The sequence below is a fragment of the Dromaius novaehollandiae genome, chromosome 8 (genome assembly GCF_036370855.1).
Source record: "Dromaius novaehollandiae isolate bDroNov1 chromosome 8, bDroNov1.hap1, whole genome shotgun sequence".
NCBI classification, from domain to species: domain Eukaryota; kingdom Metazoa; phylum Chordata; class Aves; order Casuariiformes; family Dromaiidae; genus Dromaius; species Dromaius novaehollandiae.
The window spans coordinates 17,674,391-17,691,097 of record NC_088105.1 but is presented as its reverse complement, the minus strand read 5'-3'; the positions used below and the strand labels follow the sequence as shown (position 1 = coordinate 17,691,097).

The 16,707-nt window shown below is 46.2% G+C and overlaps 1 protein-coding gene across 2 annotated transcripts in view; it reads right to left on the bottom strand.

Moving 5' to 3' along the window:
* VAV3 (vav guanine nucleotide exchange factor 3) overlaps window positions 1-16,478 on the bottom strand; it is a 172,880-nt gene extending 156,402 nt beyond the window's left edge. For both annotated transcript variants that reach the window (XM_064515807.1, XM_064515808.1), the window contains exon 1: window positions 16,100-16,478. In XM_064515807.1, coding sequence (XP_064371877.1) covers window positions 16,100-16,303 — 204 coding nt within the window. In that variant the 5' untranslated portion in view covers window positions 16,304-16,478. The remainder of the gene's footprint in view (window positions 1-16,099) is intronic.
* Window positions 16,479-16,707: the final 229 nt, after the last annotated feature.

Genomic DNA, 16,707 nt, shown 5'->3' with positions numbered 1-16,707 from the left:
GTCACTAACACGGGAGATACCTCTGCGGGGCCCTGCTGGCCCTCCGAACCTGCTGAGGGGTGCCGAGTCCTGCCCCTCCCCATAAAATTAATCCTTTCAAAATCAAAGAAGTTCTTGTACAAATAGAAAAATGAATTAAATATTTACTGTTTTAGCAATAGTGGAGGCTAGTAGGACACAGAATCTGACTTATATTCATAAAAGTGACCCTATAAATAGCATCCCTATTTAATATCATAAACAAAAGTAAGTTTTAAAAAGCACACCAAAATTGGAGCGAGATACTGCCTGCTTGTATAAAACCACACAAAAATCAACAGTCCTTCTTGACGGCTAAAAAAAATTTCTGCATGAGCAGTAATCTATTACTGGTTTTGGCACTGATGCATAAAGGAAAACATAGCAACATAATGCAGAGGCAGTGAAAGTATTTGCCTGCCTGCAAGCTATAGGCAAATATTTTTTTAAAATCATATTATACAAAAGAATACATACAAAATCAGTACAAACATCTGCTATAACATGCTCCTCTGAATAGGCATCAGCTTACTAAACTGTGTAACGGAACATCATTGAAACACGACTGACTCCACAGGATGCTTTTTAGAACATATTGAGTCCTAACATTGGAGCTATGCTGCAGGAATGGCTAGGAAAACCAAGATTTAAGTCTGACTTTTTAATTTGTTCTACAGACTATTTGGCTAAACACTATGAAATCCAAATAAGATGGTAAGATGATATGATCAGTGTCAGTGAGACGACAAAGCAGGTAGACATTAGAAAGCATAATAAAAATCTATATATATGCAATTTTTCACCGGAAACATATAACAAGGACAGATCTTCCTCTGCCTCTCTATTGAGACACTTCTCAGCGCAGGAGAAATAAGAGTGATTTTCAGACGAGCGGACCTCATACTACCACGGGGCTGATTCGTGCCTTTAAGTCAGATAAGCAGAACAACAGCACGGGTTTCCAGTAGCAAAGGACAAACTTGTTCAGTTTGTTGAAAGAAGTGAATATAGCGTGAACAAATAAGACAGAAAAATGATTTAGCAATATCACTTTGAACAGTTTGAAAGGATAGGAGAATAAACAGGCAAAACAACAGAAAATATGCTTTGCAACTAATGTTGCGGCTGTACCATTCAGGCAACGCTGGGAGTAAAACCTGTTTTTTTCCAGAAACTAGCACTTTCGCACCTGTGACAATAATATGCTACTTCTCAACACCTCTTAACAAAAAAGGAGAGTATAAGTCAGTGCACACTAGAGACCTATAGTACACAGCCTGATCATTTAAGTTTTGCACTGTTCATTCATTTCTGAATGAAGCGCGGGGAATTTGCATGCAAAGGCCTGGAAACTCACGAGTTTCTGAGTCACCGCTGCCCAGCGGCTGTGCCACTCACCGCCGACCGCAGCGGCAGAGCCTCCGCACGTGACTCACCGATCCACCACGACCTGCTCCGAGATCCGCAACGGCCTGGGGACCGCCCCAGCAGGAGATGCAACAGCGCTGCACACACAGACACACACGTGTGTCTCCTAGTAATTAAACTGTCCACCTTTTACATCCTCTTTAACTGTCTATACAGCTGGTTTTTCCCCCATCTACTTCGTCAGCAACACCATTGTTAACAGACCTAACACCTCTAAGCAAAATTTATTTTTTTTAACTAAAAAGTAAGCAAAACCCATCAATTGGATATCAGGGCTGATGTTTACCACTCTGTAAAAGCAATAAGTTGCAGATGTAACGGTTGGTGATTTTACTTCGTTCCATTAATCACTATATCTGTTCAGATGGAAATACTCTGAACCTCAACAGATTTTTAAACTTTAAAACTTTGAGATATTTTTAAATCATATTTATGGTGAAATAATGCATGATTGGTACTGAAAGCAGATTGTGAAAATAACTTATTTGAAGTCACCAACTAAACATGCACAAAAAAAAAATACAGAGGAAATCTGAAATGACCCAGAATCATTCCCAGTTGAGAGAAGTATACAATATTCCCTTTATCCAAGGTAGGTTTTTTAATTTTTCAAGTTAAACATGTTCTGAAACACAATACTGAAACATCTACTTTTGCCTTTACAAAATGTTACTCTTATTTTTTCAGCCATAGATATTCAGCAGATTCAATTCTTATTCACACTTAGCTTGTGGTGACTCAAAGTTGCATTTTTCAGCAAGTCACATATTAAATTAAAGAAGTTTGTCCAGCTTGACTGAGGAGTTTACAACTCTAGCACTAACGTAACGTGAAAAATCAAGCAAGTATTTTGGTCTCAAGTAATACTAGTACTGTAAGTCAACCAGAGGTGAGTGGTTTGTCATCAGAGAAGGTCTTGCTAGAGGAAGCAGCAAGTCTTAAACCCTCGGGTTCGAGAGATCCCTTTTTAATACCAGTATGCCTCACCACTGGACAACATTTCTGAATTTTTTGCCAGCTGCAAAACACTAATAAAAAAAATATATTGTCCTATCTCTGCTTTTGTCAAATCAAATCAAGTACTGCCCAGTCTGTCTGCTAAATATTTTCTTGAATACCATAAATGACATTAAAGAACATGCATACAAAATCCAAGGTTTTCCTAGCACAATATGTAAATCTCTTCCTTTTCATCAGCGACTGCTGTTTTAAAACTTAAAGTTTGATGATTCAATTTCTCTTGAGGAAAAAAAGTGAAAATATCTGCCATTCATTTATTTGTTCCTTCTAATTCTTGGAAGACCTCTACTTCCAAAGAAGGTTTTAATTATCCGAAGGCAACCAGTGACATATTATCAGTAATACCAGGAGAGCAGACATAATCCAAATAATTTTTCTAATATTAACAGAAAAACCCACAAAGTACTCAGTCATTATACATCCTTCCAGTAAATCAGCAGTTACTCAAGACCTCTAATTTATTTTTCTCTCGGGACATTAACAAACTTTCAATCAATAATATTTCAAAAAAAACCCCTCAGGCTATGATACAGCAGTACACACTGTCATAGCCTACTGCTAACATGTTTGTTTACAGAAAAAGGGAAACCTACTTATAAAATAGGAGAACACTCCACAAAAGTAAACTACTCAAGGCTCCATGAAGCACTGGGAGATCAATGGAGCAGGCCAAAGATACAGGTGGCACAGAAAGAGCCGCATCCCCCATAAAACAGGCAGAAGAGCAGTCATTCTTGTCCCGCACAGAGACAGAGACTTACAAGACTAAGCACATGGAAAAGTGAAAACAGAGACACGATAATGGCTGGAAAAGAATATGACTAAACTAAAGAAGTACAATGAATTTTTACAGGAATTTTCCGTAGTTAAAAATGATTCTCACCACTACAAAAAGTGAATATAGTTGGTGGAAGCACAGAAGAGTGGGCCAGACTTTACAATGGAAAAATTTAATGATGGAAAGCATCACTGCAACTAGAAAACTAAGCAAAAGCCACATCCTTCCAACCAGCATCTCTCATTTCTAAAGGGGCACGTGAGGAAAATTACTCTGAAGTTGGGAAGGAAACAGTACCGAAGTCAAAAATCATTGACCTGGTTTAGATTCTCATCAGTATTTCACCACAAAACAAATGAGAAATTTAAAGCTGCTCTATGACTTTAAATGACACAAACGCACAAATGTCGGGCTGATTTTTGTGGCTAGTAGGATGAATGTCACAATAATTATCCTTCAAATACATACTCTCTGTTAAACCAGGAACTGTCTGAAAAAAATTAATTTAGTCCCATCATTGCAGCAAGAACTTTTAAAAAATGAACTCTAAATCAATGAACTGCTTCACCTTTACGAGTAAAGGGAAGCAATGACGTGAGCAAACAAGGGAGCAGGGGTCTGTTCGTAAGACAGCTGCTGACCACCCATGTCTTGGTCTTAGCGAGCTTTCAACTCCAGAGCACCTACAGGCTGCAGCAGAGCAGCCGGCTCGGTACTGCCTCCTGCGCCGCCTGCCAATCCTGCAAACTACATCAGCCCTGTTCCTGGGACGGAGAGCGAGCAAGCAAGAAAAGCTTAGCCGGAGAAAAGCCAAACAAGATCCCCAACTACCTATTTTCTGCTGTTTATTTTCCTCAGTAGCCCCTCATCTCCAGCCTGGGAAGCCAGAGGAAGACTATCATGTCCATCAGTCCCCGAAGGGTGAAGCTCCCTGGGCAGGGCAGAAAGCAGCCCTGGAGACCGGCTCCCAGGACGGGGCAGTGGTGGCACGAGCGCGTGTGGTAGCACGGCTGGTATTTTCTGCCTTGCACGCAGCACCCACAGTCAATTTGAAAAAAGAACTGGTACAAAATTACTATAGTTTCCACCCCACCCAATCCCTCAGAACACCACCCCAGAACAAACTGCTCAAACGCTGCCAAGGTGGCAGAAACCGCCAGTGCGTGATAGGAAGGGTAAGAATCGAGTGATTCTGCCTTCAAAGAGAGCAAGTTTCCAGTGGCAGCGGCTGATTCACTCCAGAGATTCCCGGACTGTGCTTTCGTTGTCATCGCTCCCCACTAGAAAGACCTGCCCCTTCGTTTCTATCAAACGTCAAAGCAATTTTGGGGACGCATTCAGGCATGCTGGAAACCTCTGGCCACCACAGGAAGGAGCCAGAAATTTTTAAAATAATAACAAAAGTAAAGTAACCACCACTTAGGAAAAGCAGCCCTACACACGAGTAGAGCTCGAGCTCTGCACAGTCCCTTGGAGGCTCCTAAGAGCAGGGCTCGGAGGAGAGTCCTCCTGCCTCGCGCTCTCACCCACGCTGGCAACCGCTTCAGGAGCCGCCCTCCCACCTACGGGTGAGACGGCTTTCGGGGCATCTGCAGAGAGAGGAGGCCAACAGCAATAGGGAAGGGAAAACAGCTGAAAGGAAGAAATAGCATCAGGAAAGAAATTAAAGAGGAAACAGATGCACTGGAGGGAGAAGAAAATACCCTGGGGGTTGGGCGAAGGCAAATGAAGAAGGTAAAAGTAATATTGTCCAGAATCAGGAGAGAGAGAGAGAGAGAGATAAAGAGATCAGAACAAGCTGCCAGAACAGAGATGAGTCAAAATGAGGTAGAAGTAGAGACAGGGAAAAAAAAAATCCAAAAACCCAGACCTGTCAGAGCAATACCTCTTACTAATCACAGAGCGGTCTGGGTTTCTGGGCACAACAGATAAGATCAAACTACCTGAGTAAAGGCAGAAAAATATAAGAAAGAGAAGAGACTGAAGATAGCAGAGCTGACAGGAAAATGAAATATCCCACAGAAATTTTAATATTTCAAAATCTGTTTCCATTTCAAATCAAGATGAAAGGCATGTTTAGGTTCATTAAACTTTAAAATCACTTTATCAAAACATTGGATTTTGAGGTCAAACTCTAATGATAGTCAGCATGAAACAGGAAGAACTAAATACTGCATTTCATTTCCCAAAAGCTTGAAGAACCCCCCCTCCCCCGCTTTCCCCGCAAGAACGGCACTCCTGCAAAACCCAGTGAGGACTACTTTTCTTAGAGATCTGCTCCACACGAGTTTTAAAAACGGTGTTTAATATAACCACTGTTCTTCACTGGAATGAAAACATACATCACTCACAAGTCAAATATAAAAGATTTTGCAATATATAGCCTCATAGTGAAACTTCATAGCTGTATTTGGGGTCCTGCGGGCTGGACTACAAATTCTGAAAATACTGGTTTAGATCTGAAGAATTATTCCCCAAGCCTGCCATCCCACAGAGTACAAATGGCAACAGAGTCCTCAGCCAGAAAGACCACGTCCGTAGTTAACGTGACAGCCATAGCCAGCAGACTTGCACGGAGAGAGCCCACCGCAATGCCAGCTCTGCCTCAAAGACGAACTTTTGAGCCTTTGCTCGCTGCTGAGCACAGGCTTCGTGAATTCACGGCCATCATCATACCACTCCTGGAAAAAGGATCTACTCCTTAGACCTATTCTTAGTCAGGTGTGCTAAGCTGTCAGTGTTAAGAGATAAAAACGCACTCTCTCACGTTTTGAGGTTTTTTGTAATAGCAGTTGCTTTCTTACGTTTCTTCCATCGACTATGGCAAACAATTATCATAAAATTCCTTCAAAATCCAGGAATACTATGTCACTGTAACTGGGAATCCTACACACAACTGCAAGAGACCATCTTTTCATAACAGGTATTTTTAAGGACAACGCTACAATACGTTTCACCTTACATGTACTATTACTATAGCTTTGTGCTCTTGAAATAACGTGATGTGCTATGGGGCTAACAAGCTACAAAAACCTAAATTCTCAGAAAAGAGAGCACAGATTGTATAAATTAACCAGATTCCCCCGGGATCCATAAATCTGAGCAATTATAGCTCAGAACACACAACAAATGTGAAATATGCCCCAGTCGGTGGCTTAGGCACTTCCACGCCTGCAGTACAAGCAGCCCCCCCGTTCCCAGCATGGCTCGGCTGTTTTTACATCGCCCTCCACCACCACGTCTGCGATTGCTGCAAACTGCCCTGCTCCTGTCAGCAAAGGCTTGCACCTCAGCTAATCGATTTACTAGTGTGTTCCATAGAAAGGGAAGTCTGTAGGACTCCAATACAACTATAGAGGCACTCTAATAGGATTACTGGAGTCGTTTCCATAATGCTTCATAAAGCCCACGACAGCACAGAGATGTTAGCTACCGGCATTTTCTAAGGAACAGTCCTTCTGGCCAACAGTATTGTTCAAAGACATTGCTGAGAACAAGAAACGTGGAATTAAATCACAGCTTTTATAACAAAGGTTGCCATCTGTTCAGCCTGCTTTATAGTGAAATGGGTGGCCTCCGCACAGTCCCCAACAGAGGATGCATCACCCTATTCAGCAGCGTCAGTCAAAACAGCAAAATGAATGAACAAACATAGACCCTGAATTACTTTCTCATGACTACCTGCAGTAGTAATTCAGGTCAAGGCACAGTGGTGGGGCAGCCTGGGTGAATTTACACTGCCGTCTCTTTGAAGGATAGAGAGAGGAGCAGGACCTAAGGGGAGCAGACAGAATGAAAAACAAGAGCTCAGATGGACCCCATTCACAGCTCCCTGCTTCTCCAAAACCTCTGCGTCTTCCTGGCCTTCCCACCACCTTAACCCATCGGGGCCACCCAGGCAAACGAGTTGCTCAAGGGCAAAAAACCCTTCTATTTGCCAAAGACCTGTTCAAAATCCCTTGCCTACTTTTCTCCCTTACTCCCATCCACAGTACATATACACACGCCTGTCAAGGACCAGTTAAGTCTTTAACCTAACCTCCACTTTTTTAAATGCTCTAGCAATTCCCTAAAAGCAAATAACCCTGACAGGACACACCCACATCCCAAACGCGTCCTCTGGTCAAGGTCCAAGAACCAGTACTTCCTATCAGGTTTTCCAAATTTAAGTGATCTGCGACAAATTAGACAAGAGAAAAGGTAGGTAAGAAAAAAAAAAAAAGCTAATTAGGAATTTTCAACAGTATTTAGAAACGAGCAATCGCCAGTTCCCAGAGAAGCAGGGGATACAACCTGAAACATGGCATCGCTTCGTGTCCTGACACAGAAGGTAAAGGGTCAAAAGAAAGTGAAACTTAAATGTTTCCCCACACAACTTGGTGTAATTTACCAAAACTGGAGCTGCATCGTCGCATAAACAGGTTTTCAAAATAGCTGCCTAAATATGTTAGGTTTTTCAAAGCTTGGCAGAAATCCCTCTTCAACCAACCAGGCAGCAGGGGACCAACAGCCAAACAGCCACAGATGCAACAGCACTTAGGAGAGTCTTGATCTTGTGTCTCAAGAGTAACAGGAAAGTGGGTTACAGAAAAAAAGCAATAATTTAAGCATTTTCTCAGGTGTTTCCCAATTTCCACTTGTTCCCTGGGAAAAAGAAGTTCACAGCTTGACCTAAATCCTATAGATATGAACAGGATGATGAGCATTTTCCTTGAGTTACAGTTCAAATGACAGGACTACATCATCACCTACCCTCACCCAGAAAGGCATAAAATCTGCCTGGTACATTAACCTAACTACGGCGTGGTCCTCCACCTGCCCTTAGCCACCTCAGTATTGGAATCAGATATGGTATTTATTCACACCTCTGGAGGAATTCAGAGGGAAAAGGGCCATACTCAGCCTACCTCCTGCCAGAGCTGCAGAAACCGACAGCCACAAGCAGGTCCGCTCCCAGACTCACCCCATATGTGGGGTCCCTCGGACACGTCCAGGAGCAGGCAGCAAACTCCCTGTGCCCGTGTGCCCTGTTGGGCACGTGAAGGTGTCCATGGCTCCCCGTAAAGGTCAGGTCAATGGCACGTGCACATCGGCTGCAGCACGTGGGGACAGCAACTCGGAGGAGAGCTGCAGCACACGGACCTCCAGTGCCGCCACACACAGCTGTACAGCCTAGCACGTAGGCAAGTCTGCATGCCACAGGAGCCATGGTAAATAAATAAAAGTTCATGATGCACATCAGCACTGAAACATCCAGATGTGTAACTGAAGACAGTACTAAGATGAAAAAAGACTCAGGGGAAAAAAAAGATTATAATATCACATTTCAGCAATAGCAGTAAACACAAGTCAGTCAAAGTATTGAGCTGTCCAGCTAAAACTGCTGCTTCTGCAAAAGACAAAAAAAAGTATAGGCACAGCAGAAGTAAGAATATCTGTACCTTAGGAGAAATCTCTTCTCTCCACTAAAGAAACCACCAAGTCAGTTTAATTTCTACAGCATTAATGTATTAGAGTGTGGACAGACAAAATAATAACAACGTTCTATCATCAAACATCCTGTAAGACAGCAACGTGAGGCTGCTTTGACACAACATTTTCAAAGGCCAAGCCCTAGTGATTCAGCCTTAGATGACTATAAGGCTGCTTTTCCTGTCGAAGCGATGTGAATGCGACATCAACCAAAGGTACAAGGTATGGTAAGTACAGATTATACAATGCAGTCTTATATAACCCACAAATAGGTAAATTTAATGGTATCAGGGATTAAAGGGCATAGTTGAGGTTTCTGGAAGCATGAATCACCTTGTCCTGTTAAGTCTCATCAGTTAAAAATATGCTTTAAAAAACACTTTATGTTTTGGTCCTTTAGACCAAATATTTGAGTATAGAAGCAGTGACAAATAAACATTTTGTTTGTTTCTGCTAGGCAATCATACCATATTCCTTGTATCATTTAAAATGACTTTCAGGAGACCTTTAGAGGGATAAATCCAGTGAAAAATAGGTAATGGCAAATCAACCAAACACCTACTAACCAAATATCATTATAAAATAAAATTATGATAGAAAGGAAAGGTAATTTATGGGCAAAAAGATTCAACAGGCCCAACAAGATTGGGTGGTGAAACAAGAAAGCTGAATTCCATAGGTGTATTTTAAATTCATTTTCCCAATCACATTATACTTTTGCAGACCTACAAGTATAAAATTTTAAATACTTTATGAGTGTCTTAAAAAAAATTGCTATAATATCGCTATATTACATGATTTGTGTCTGAGATTTCATGTTGAAGGCTGTCTTCTTCGGGGCAGGGGGGATGTTTTGTTTTTAAGAATTTCAGATAAAATTTTAGTATCAGGGGGAAAAAAAAAGGAGATCAAAAACTGACCCCGTACAGAGAATCAATTATTAAATCTGAAGAAGATAAAACTGTCAGTGATCTAATAAAATAAAATGTCTCCTTCTGTACTCAAACACCTACACAACATGGGGCACGAGCTAGAATTTCCCTGCTTCTGAAGGGCTGCGGCACGCTCCTGGGTCTGGGGTTGAAATCCCATCTTTCCGGACACGCTAGGGAAGCGGAGATCGGAGCACGCTCCAGCCTTTCCTCGCAGGGAAAGGCACCTGTCCTATTCCCCTCTGGGTCAGCTGCTGGCAAGGCGCCCCGAGCTCTCCACTGAGCCAACATCACTCCAGCAAAAAAACAGCTTTCCTCATGCCCTCAACTTCCTTCCCAGCCCATCTCCATTTTATCCTTATCCAGTGCTATTCCTGCAGGTCTTCTCTCTGTGCCTCTCACCACCACATCAGCTGTCGCTCCCAGATAATCCCTCTCCCCGATGCCCTCGCCACTCAAGCCTCCTCTCGGCTAGGCCACCCCTGTATTTCCTTCATAATCTTTGCAGACTCTCTTTTGACCCTCAGAAGAGAGGGGGAAAGATTAAGTTGGGAAATCCCAGATCCTTTATCTTTCCATCATACCAACGTACTGTACTACAGCATCCTGTTGCCAAATGCCGCAACCTGGTAATTAACCTCCGAGATATTATAGTTCCAAGTCAGTGTGTTACAACGGAGACTCACTGACATGCCGTCATCAAAGGATAACGCCATTATCATTAAATAATAACAGCAGGACACACAAACATAACATAAAGGATACCCAAGACTGGTTTTCTGCATTTATCTCAGGATAAATCTTTAGGGATTTCTCCTGCCCGTCTCTAAATCCCGGTGCATCTCACTTGCTGATGCCCCTTCCAATCCACCTCCCAGCTTCTCCTGACCATCCTCTCTTGAATTGTTTCCTCCTACTTCTTATAATTTCTCTTTCCCGTTGAGCACGTTATTCTTTGCTTTTTGTAAGCATTCCTTCAACTTGCTGCTATTGCAGCTCTCCCACCTTTGCCAGCCAAGGATCAGAAAGTAACGACTTCTCCCCCGCAGCGCAGCAGCACACAGTGGGTGGACATCGATTTAAGTCATCCGCTGCTGACATACACCACAGCCTCTGTGACAAACTAGTGCTGACATTTTTTCTGCTAATGCATTATACAACATCCCGCACACTAAAACTTTGTGCAGGAGGCGACATTTGAGACAATTCTTGGCCAGATGCACATGCTGCCTTTAAAAGCTATATGCTAAATATAGCATGTAAAATAAGCTTTGTAAGGTATTACAACCACATTTTTCTTTTTGTCCATCAAAATAATCAATGTGAAATTTCCGTATTTGGAAAATGACAATGACTTTATTATTATTTTCTCCACCTTCTTAAGGTAAGAATTACCTACAAAAACAGGGTCACTACTTTCTTTCGTCTGTTGCTTTTCTTAGCACAACATGTAAAGCTCAAGTTAAAGTTTTGCTTTTTTGTTCAAAATATTTTACAAAGTCCAGTGTTGGCAAACACTTATACATATGGTTGTGCCGCTTTCATTTAGATGAATCATGGGAATAAGGTTGTGTGGAGTAAAGTGGATTAAAGTACCAGCAAGTAAACAAAAAGATCAAAAAGTTTGAAAAAAGCTCAAGTTTGAGACTAGCTATATTAAGTATACATAGCCCATTTTGAATGCAATTCTAAACATTTGTTTTTTGAACACATCTCCTTTCCACGCACTGATATTAAACCAGGTCCCAAACTTTTGTCCAAGCACCCAAAAGTTCTGTAGTTTCAGAAAAACTTAATCTAAATGTATCTTTGTGGTACTTCCTTAATTCGCTAATCTAGGGGCTAACATAACCAGCAAACGCAGAACGAGAGCTACCTTGCACACCAGCCCTCTCTCTTCAAAACCTCGCGGCCCAAGCGTAATAGCGTACCGATACCCTGAGCCCTGGGAGCAGCCGCACGAAGTTCCCCTCTACTTTCTCATTCAGCGCCTGTGGTCCCTCCTGAGAGGGCAGGCGCAAAGCAGAGTTCAGCAAATCCACTTCCATCCTACTGCCGTTGCTCTTTCAGAGAAGGATCCGCACACTGAGAGCGAACCCCGTCTCCTCCTCTGCAGAGGCACCCGGCAGCCCGGCGGGCGCTTCCCGGTGCCGCGGGGAGGGGAGCGGAGCGGAGGCAGCGCGGACGCGGGAGGCAGGCGTGGGGAGGGCACCGCGCAGCCAGCCTGCGGTGCTGGGGCGCACGCTCACGGCATCGGGGCAGAAGATCACGGCTATCGTTCATGGGGGATGGGAAAGCGCTGAGCGCAGGGCAGGATCGGAGGAAATGGAGAGGCATCTCTCTCTACACACCCACATCCTGAGGCTACCTGATACCGCTGCAACCAAGAAAAATAAGCTCCTGCTCAAAAGCAGTTGCCAGACCAAAATAAAATGTAGATGACAAAGATAATGAATTTCCTTGGACTGAGGTGGTCATACGAAAAAAATAGCTCTCAAAACTTAGAAATGTTTGAACTTTTAACATAAACTGGGGGATGTTTTGTTTAATATTATTAGACTAATAGGAAATAGTTATTTTTGATATTTAATCTATGTCAGCATCCCCTTCAGTAAACTCACATGCCAGTATTGCATCAAGCACAGCCTTCCTGTTTAGCAATCTCTCACAAGTTAACTGAATGCCTTGCAAAAGCTGTTTCAAAATTAGTTTGCAATGTATTAAAGATGAAAGATAAGCATTACACAGATGACATCTTCTGAAAATCCATAGTAATCCATTGGTTTAGATTGTGTATTTCTGGCGATAAATTATATAAATTCTTGTCTGATTAAGATTAAACATTAGGATTAGCACTCTCCATTACAGATTATTTCTATTTTTATTATTTCCACCAGCCTACGTTAGCCAAGAAAGGGCAGCGCACAAGGAAAGCGAATGGCTACATCGGAGGGCTACGCTGAACCACATGGATGTGAGCCGCGCTGTTACGTCCTCACGTCCTACTGCCGACAGTCAGGACCCAGCGCGATGCCGGGGGGCACCGCGCGATGCCAAGGCCCTCCAGGAGCGGCCCCGCGGCGCACCCAGCACCCGCCCTCGCAGCACGGGGACCAGCCTTTCCCCACGCGGCAGAGCCTGCCTGCGAGGAGACAGCTTTCTCAGCACCAGAGAGCACACGTATCGCCAATCCTTTAGGCTAAAGCAGACACCAGACTCCCCCACAACTGCTTTTAAAAAACAAAAGACAGTATTCGATCTGCTTCAGAAGTTCTTTTTCTGATTGTACACGTATTGAACGAAAACGACAGCTAACGCGGCCAGCTCCTGAAAGTCTACTGAGGTCTCGACATCGCAGCTCTCACCAGAGCCAATGTCGTCGTCAGTCACGGTGCAAAAAACCTAGCTGTGAAAGTCCCTGAACTTAATAGTTTCCAATCTCACATGAGGCCCGTATGTAATTTTTCACACGGGAGCTAGCGCTGAGGCACGCCAAACAGGAGCTGGGAGGCAGGCAGCCCGTGACCTGCAGCCAAGAGATTCATTAGCAGAGCGCCAATACATGCAAGTTTTACACTTTCGTGTCTGTGGCTCACTTTCTGGAAAGTGTAGCTGGCTGAATCAACTTCTGTTCTTCAAAGGACAACCTCCATTAACCAAGGATAAACACCGCCATAGAGAAGTACAGGTGATAATAGCACAACGGTCAAACAGCTTCTAAATCCAGTGTTTTGCAATACAAAACCACTCAGACAGCTTTCTTACAGATGCGTTTTTATCTCCAGAAAGAGAGGGGTTGAATCCACAACTTCCGGATGCACAAAGCGGGTCACTTCCACTTCCCCGAGGAGAACAGCTGTGACACCAAGCGTGGGGCTGGCGGTGGGGGGACGACGAGCCGTTGCCCACAGACCCCAGCCGGACCCCCCACCGCCGGGGCGCAGGCGCTCAGCTGCAGGGCTGGCCCCCACGACTCTCCTTTTCTGTCCCTGGTCCACCCAGAGCAACGCAGCTCCGCGCCCGCTTGGCTCCCGTGCCATGGCCAAGCCCGGGATCTCCAACAAGAAGCAGCACCTGAAGCAGCAGCAGCAGCCACCGCCACGACCCCTCCGCACTGCTGCTGCAGCCTGTACCAGGTTACAAAGACCTACTGAGCCCAGTGACAGGCATCTCCCCGCCACACTCACTCTGGAGACACAAACGTGCAAGGAAAGGGAAGGGACTCAACTGCCTCACAACGGCAGCCTAACACCTATTCTCAAGTCTGCCTGAGGCACCATCGCTTACTTTCCTTTCCTTCAACATTGGCGAATTGATAACCAGCCCCCAAGGCATAAAAACTTGGTTCATAGAAAAAGGGTCCAGCAAGGGTCAGCAGCAGAAAGAGCCAAGACTAAAATCATGTGATCTACTGCCGTTAGGCTACAGGACCACTCAGAGAGCATTCACCCACCCTCCTCATTCTCTGGTCTTATTGCTCAAAAATTGTGTAGTCAGAACCCCCTGAGCCACCACGAGATTTCACAGCAGGAAACAAAAACCGGGAGCGTGAAGTATGAGAACTGCAGCTCGATTTTAGCAGCAGACAGGCAAGGGCCAAGTTAAGTTCAAACAGTTCAGCTAACGGTACGGACACGACTGCAAATTCGAGTGGACTGAAAACAAAACAAAACTCAGAGAGGCGAACCCTTCACATTGTCACGCCAGACCTACTTCTGGCAGTTACCCCCTGCCTCCTGTGTCGATCAAGTGCTGATAAATCACTACCTCACAAGTCACAGGAGAGTCAGCTAGTGTTTTTAGAAGACGCTGAGATTTTCAGGATGCAGGAATTATACTGGCTTACTCACAAGCATTAGGCCGACAAAACTGACAACACTGGGCTCAGTTCTCCAGGCTCCAAGCAGCTCTCCCAAAATTCATCGACATCAAGCCTCTGAGACTTCAGTGTAAGTTACTGCTAAGCACTCTAAAGTCTCAGCAACAAGCAACTACGAGCAACTTACAGGATTTCAGCTTACTGCATGTTTAATAACAGTTTCTGAAATTTTCACAGAATGATCCTTTCCAGGAGAAAGTATTTTCTCTAAAAGAGCGTTCATTCAGATGCACAGAAGCTCAGCAAGATGGCCAAATCTTGATCTCTCAGAAGGCAAAGGTAACATTACCAGCAAATTTAAATTACCAGTAAATTTAATGCTGCGTACGTTCAGCCACTGTCGGTGTTGACCGAGCAGCAGTTCCCCCCATTTTCAAGAGCTTGGTGAAAGCAACGCAGGGCAGGAAAGCCCTGCTGAAGAGGGGGGTCTCCAGGGCCTGGACCCTGGAGTGCCAGGTCCCAAGGCGCAGGACTGACACAGAGGAGAGGAAGCGTTTGCCACCTCTGTGAAGCAGTTCTGGCATCCACACTACACATACACAAGCCTGAGGGCAAAGCGTGCATTGGAAATCATGCAAGATCTAAAATTATAATCCAGAGTTCAAATCTCTCTTACACAGCTCGAGCGGCACAGAAAACACGTGAACCCCTCCGCCGCATCTGCTCCGTCCAACGGCCACGCGCCCGCCGCACCGCTCCATCGTCCCGCTAAACCTCACCTCGGCGCAGACAGCTCAGGGCAGCTTCGAGGCATGCCAGGATCTTTCATACCGCTCAAACCTGGTACCACAGCTGGGCTGAGACACACCTGGTACCTTTTATTTTTTTCTCCCCTTTAGCACTGGAGGCTTACAGAAAATGTCTTGCTGGTGATAAGATACAGTTGTCAAAAAAGGGAAATTAAAAAGAAAGAAGACAACTGACTGGGTGAGCAATTGCGGACAACGAGCGCTCCCCCCAAAGCCATACTCCACCGCTATTTCTTGCCAACGTCCTACATGCGAATGGCAACATTTATACCCGTAACTCCAGGACGGCACAACTGAAACAACCAGCCTGTCGAGGCCGCAAGACCCGCGTGGGGCCTGGCGTCCCGGGAGGCCTGAGGCCGGGTGGGCAGTGGGGCGCGCGGCCCCTCTCCCCGCTGTGACCCCCAGCCAGGGGCTCGCGTCGTGCCAAAGCCCAGCACCCCCCAACAGCGACAGAGCACCGGCCCTACATTTTACTTACCTCCTAAAAAGAGTTACTCGAAAAAGGAGATGTAGCTCTGTTTTATCAGCATTTAGGGGGAAAAAACCTACTTTTCTAGGGAGACGAACATACGAGTGTCTGGGAAGGGGGGAAAAAACCCGCGCTGAAACACGAGAGCGGACGGACGAGCTGCCGCCAGAAAGGCGGGTATCCGGGCCCCCTCACCCCGACCCGGGCCGGGGCGGCGCGGCCCACCCTGCCCTGCCCTGCCCGGCCCGGCCCGGCCCGGCCCTGCCCGCGGGGCCACCTGGGGACGCCGCGGCCCCGCCGCGCTGCCGCTGCGCTCCGCTCCGCCGGGGCGGGCGGGCGGGGGTGCCGCACCTGGGACATCTGGGGGCGCAGGTTGATCTCCTTGAGGTTGATGGAGTGGCTGCGCAGGTTGTTGAGGAGCTGGCAGAGCAGCACGCCGTCGCGCAGCGTCTGCGCCAGGTCGAACACCTGCGCCGTCTCCCAGGTGACGCGGTGGTTGGGCGGCAGCACCTTGCAGCTGATGAGCCACTGCCCGCACTGCTTCCACGGCTCCATCGCGACGCGGCGGCTCCCGGCTCCCGGCTCCCCACCACCACCACCACCACCACCACCACCACCACCACCACCACCACCGCCGCCGCCGCCGCCGGCTCCCGGCTCCCCGCGGCGGGGCCGCGCCGCCTCCTGCGCTGCCTCCTGCGCCGCGCCGCGCCGCGCCCGGCCCCGGCGCCGCCCCCAAGGCGGCCCCGCCCCGCCCCCAGGTGGCGCCCGCGCCGCCCCCTGGCGGCCCCGCGCGCCTCAGGCGGCCGCGCGCGCCCCCCGCCGCTGGCGCCGGTTTAACGGCCGCCGCCCCGCCGCCGCCATTCCGCTTGGGGAAGCGAGGGGGACGGGGGCGACAGAGGCTGGGGCAACTAGCGTCCGCGTGTGTGTATATATGTATATAAACACAATAGCCCAAT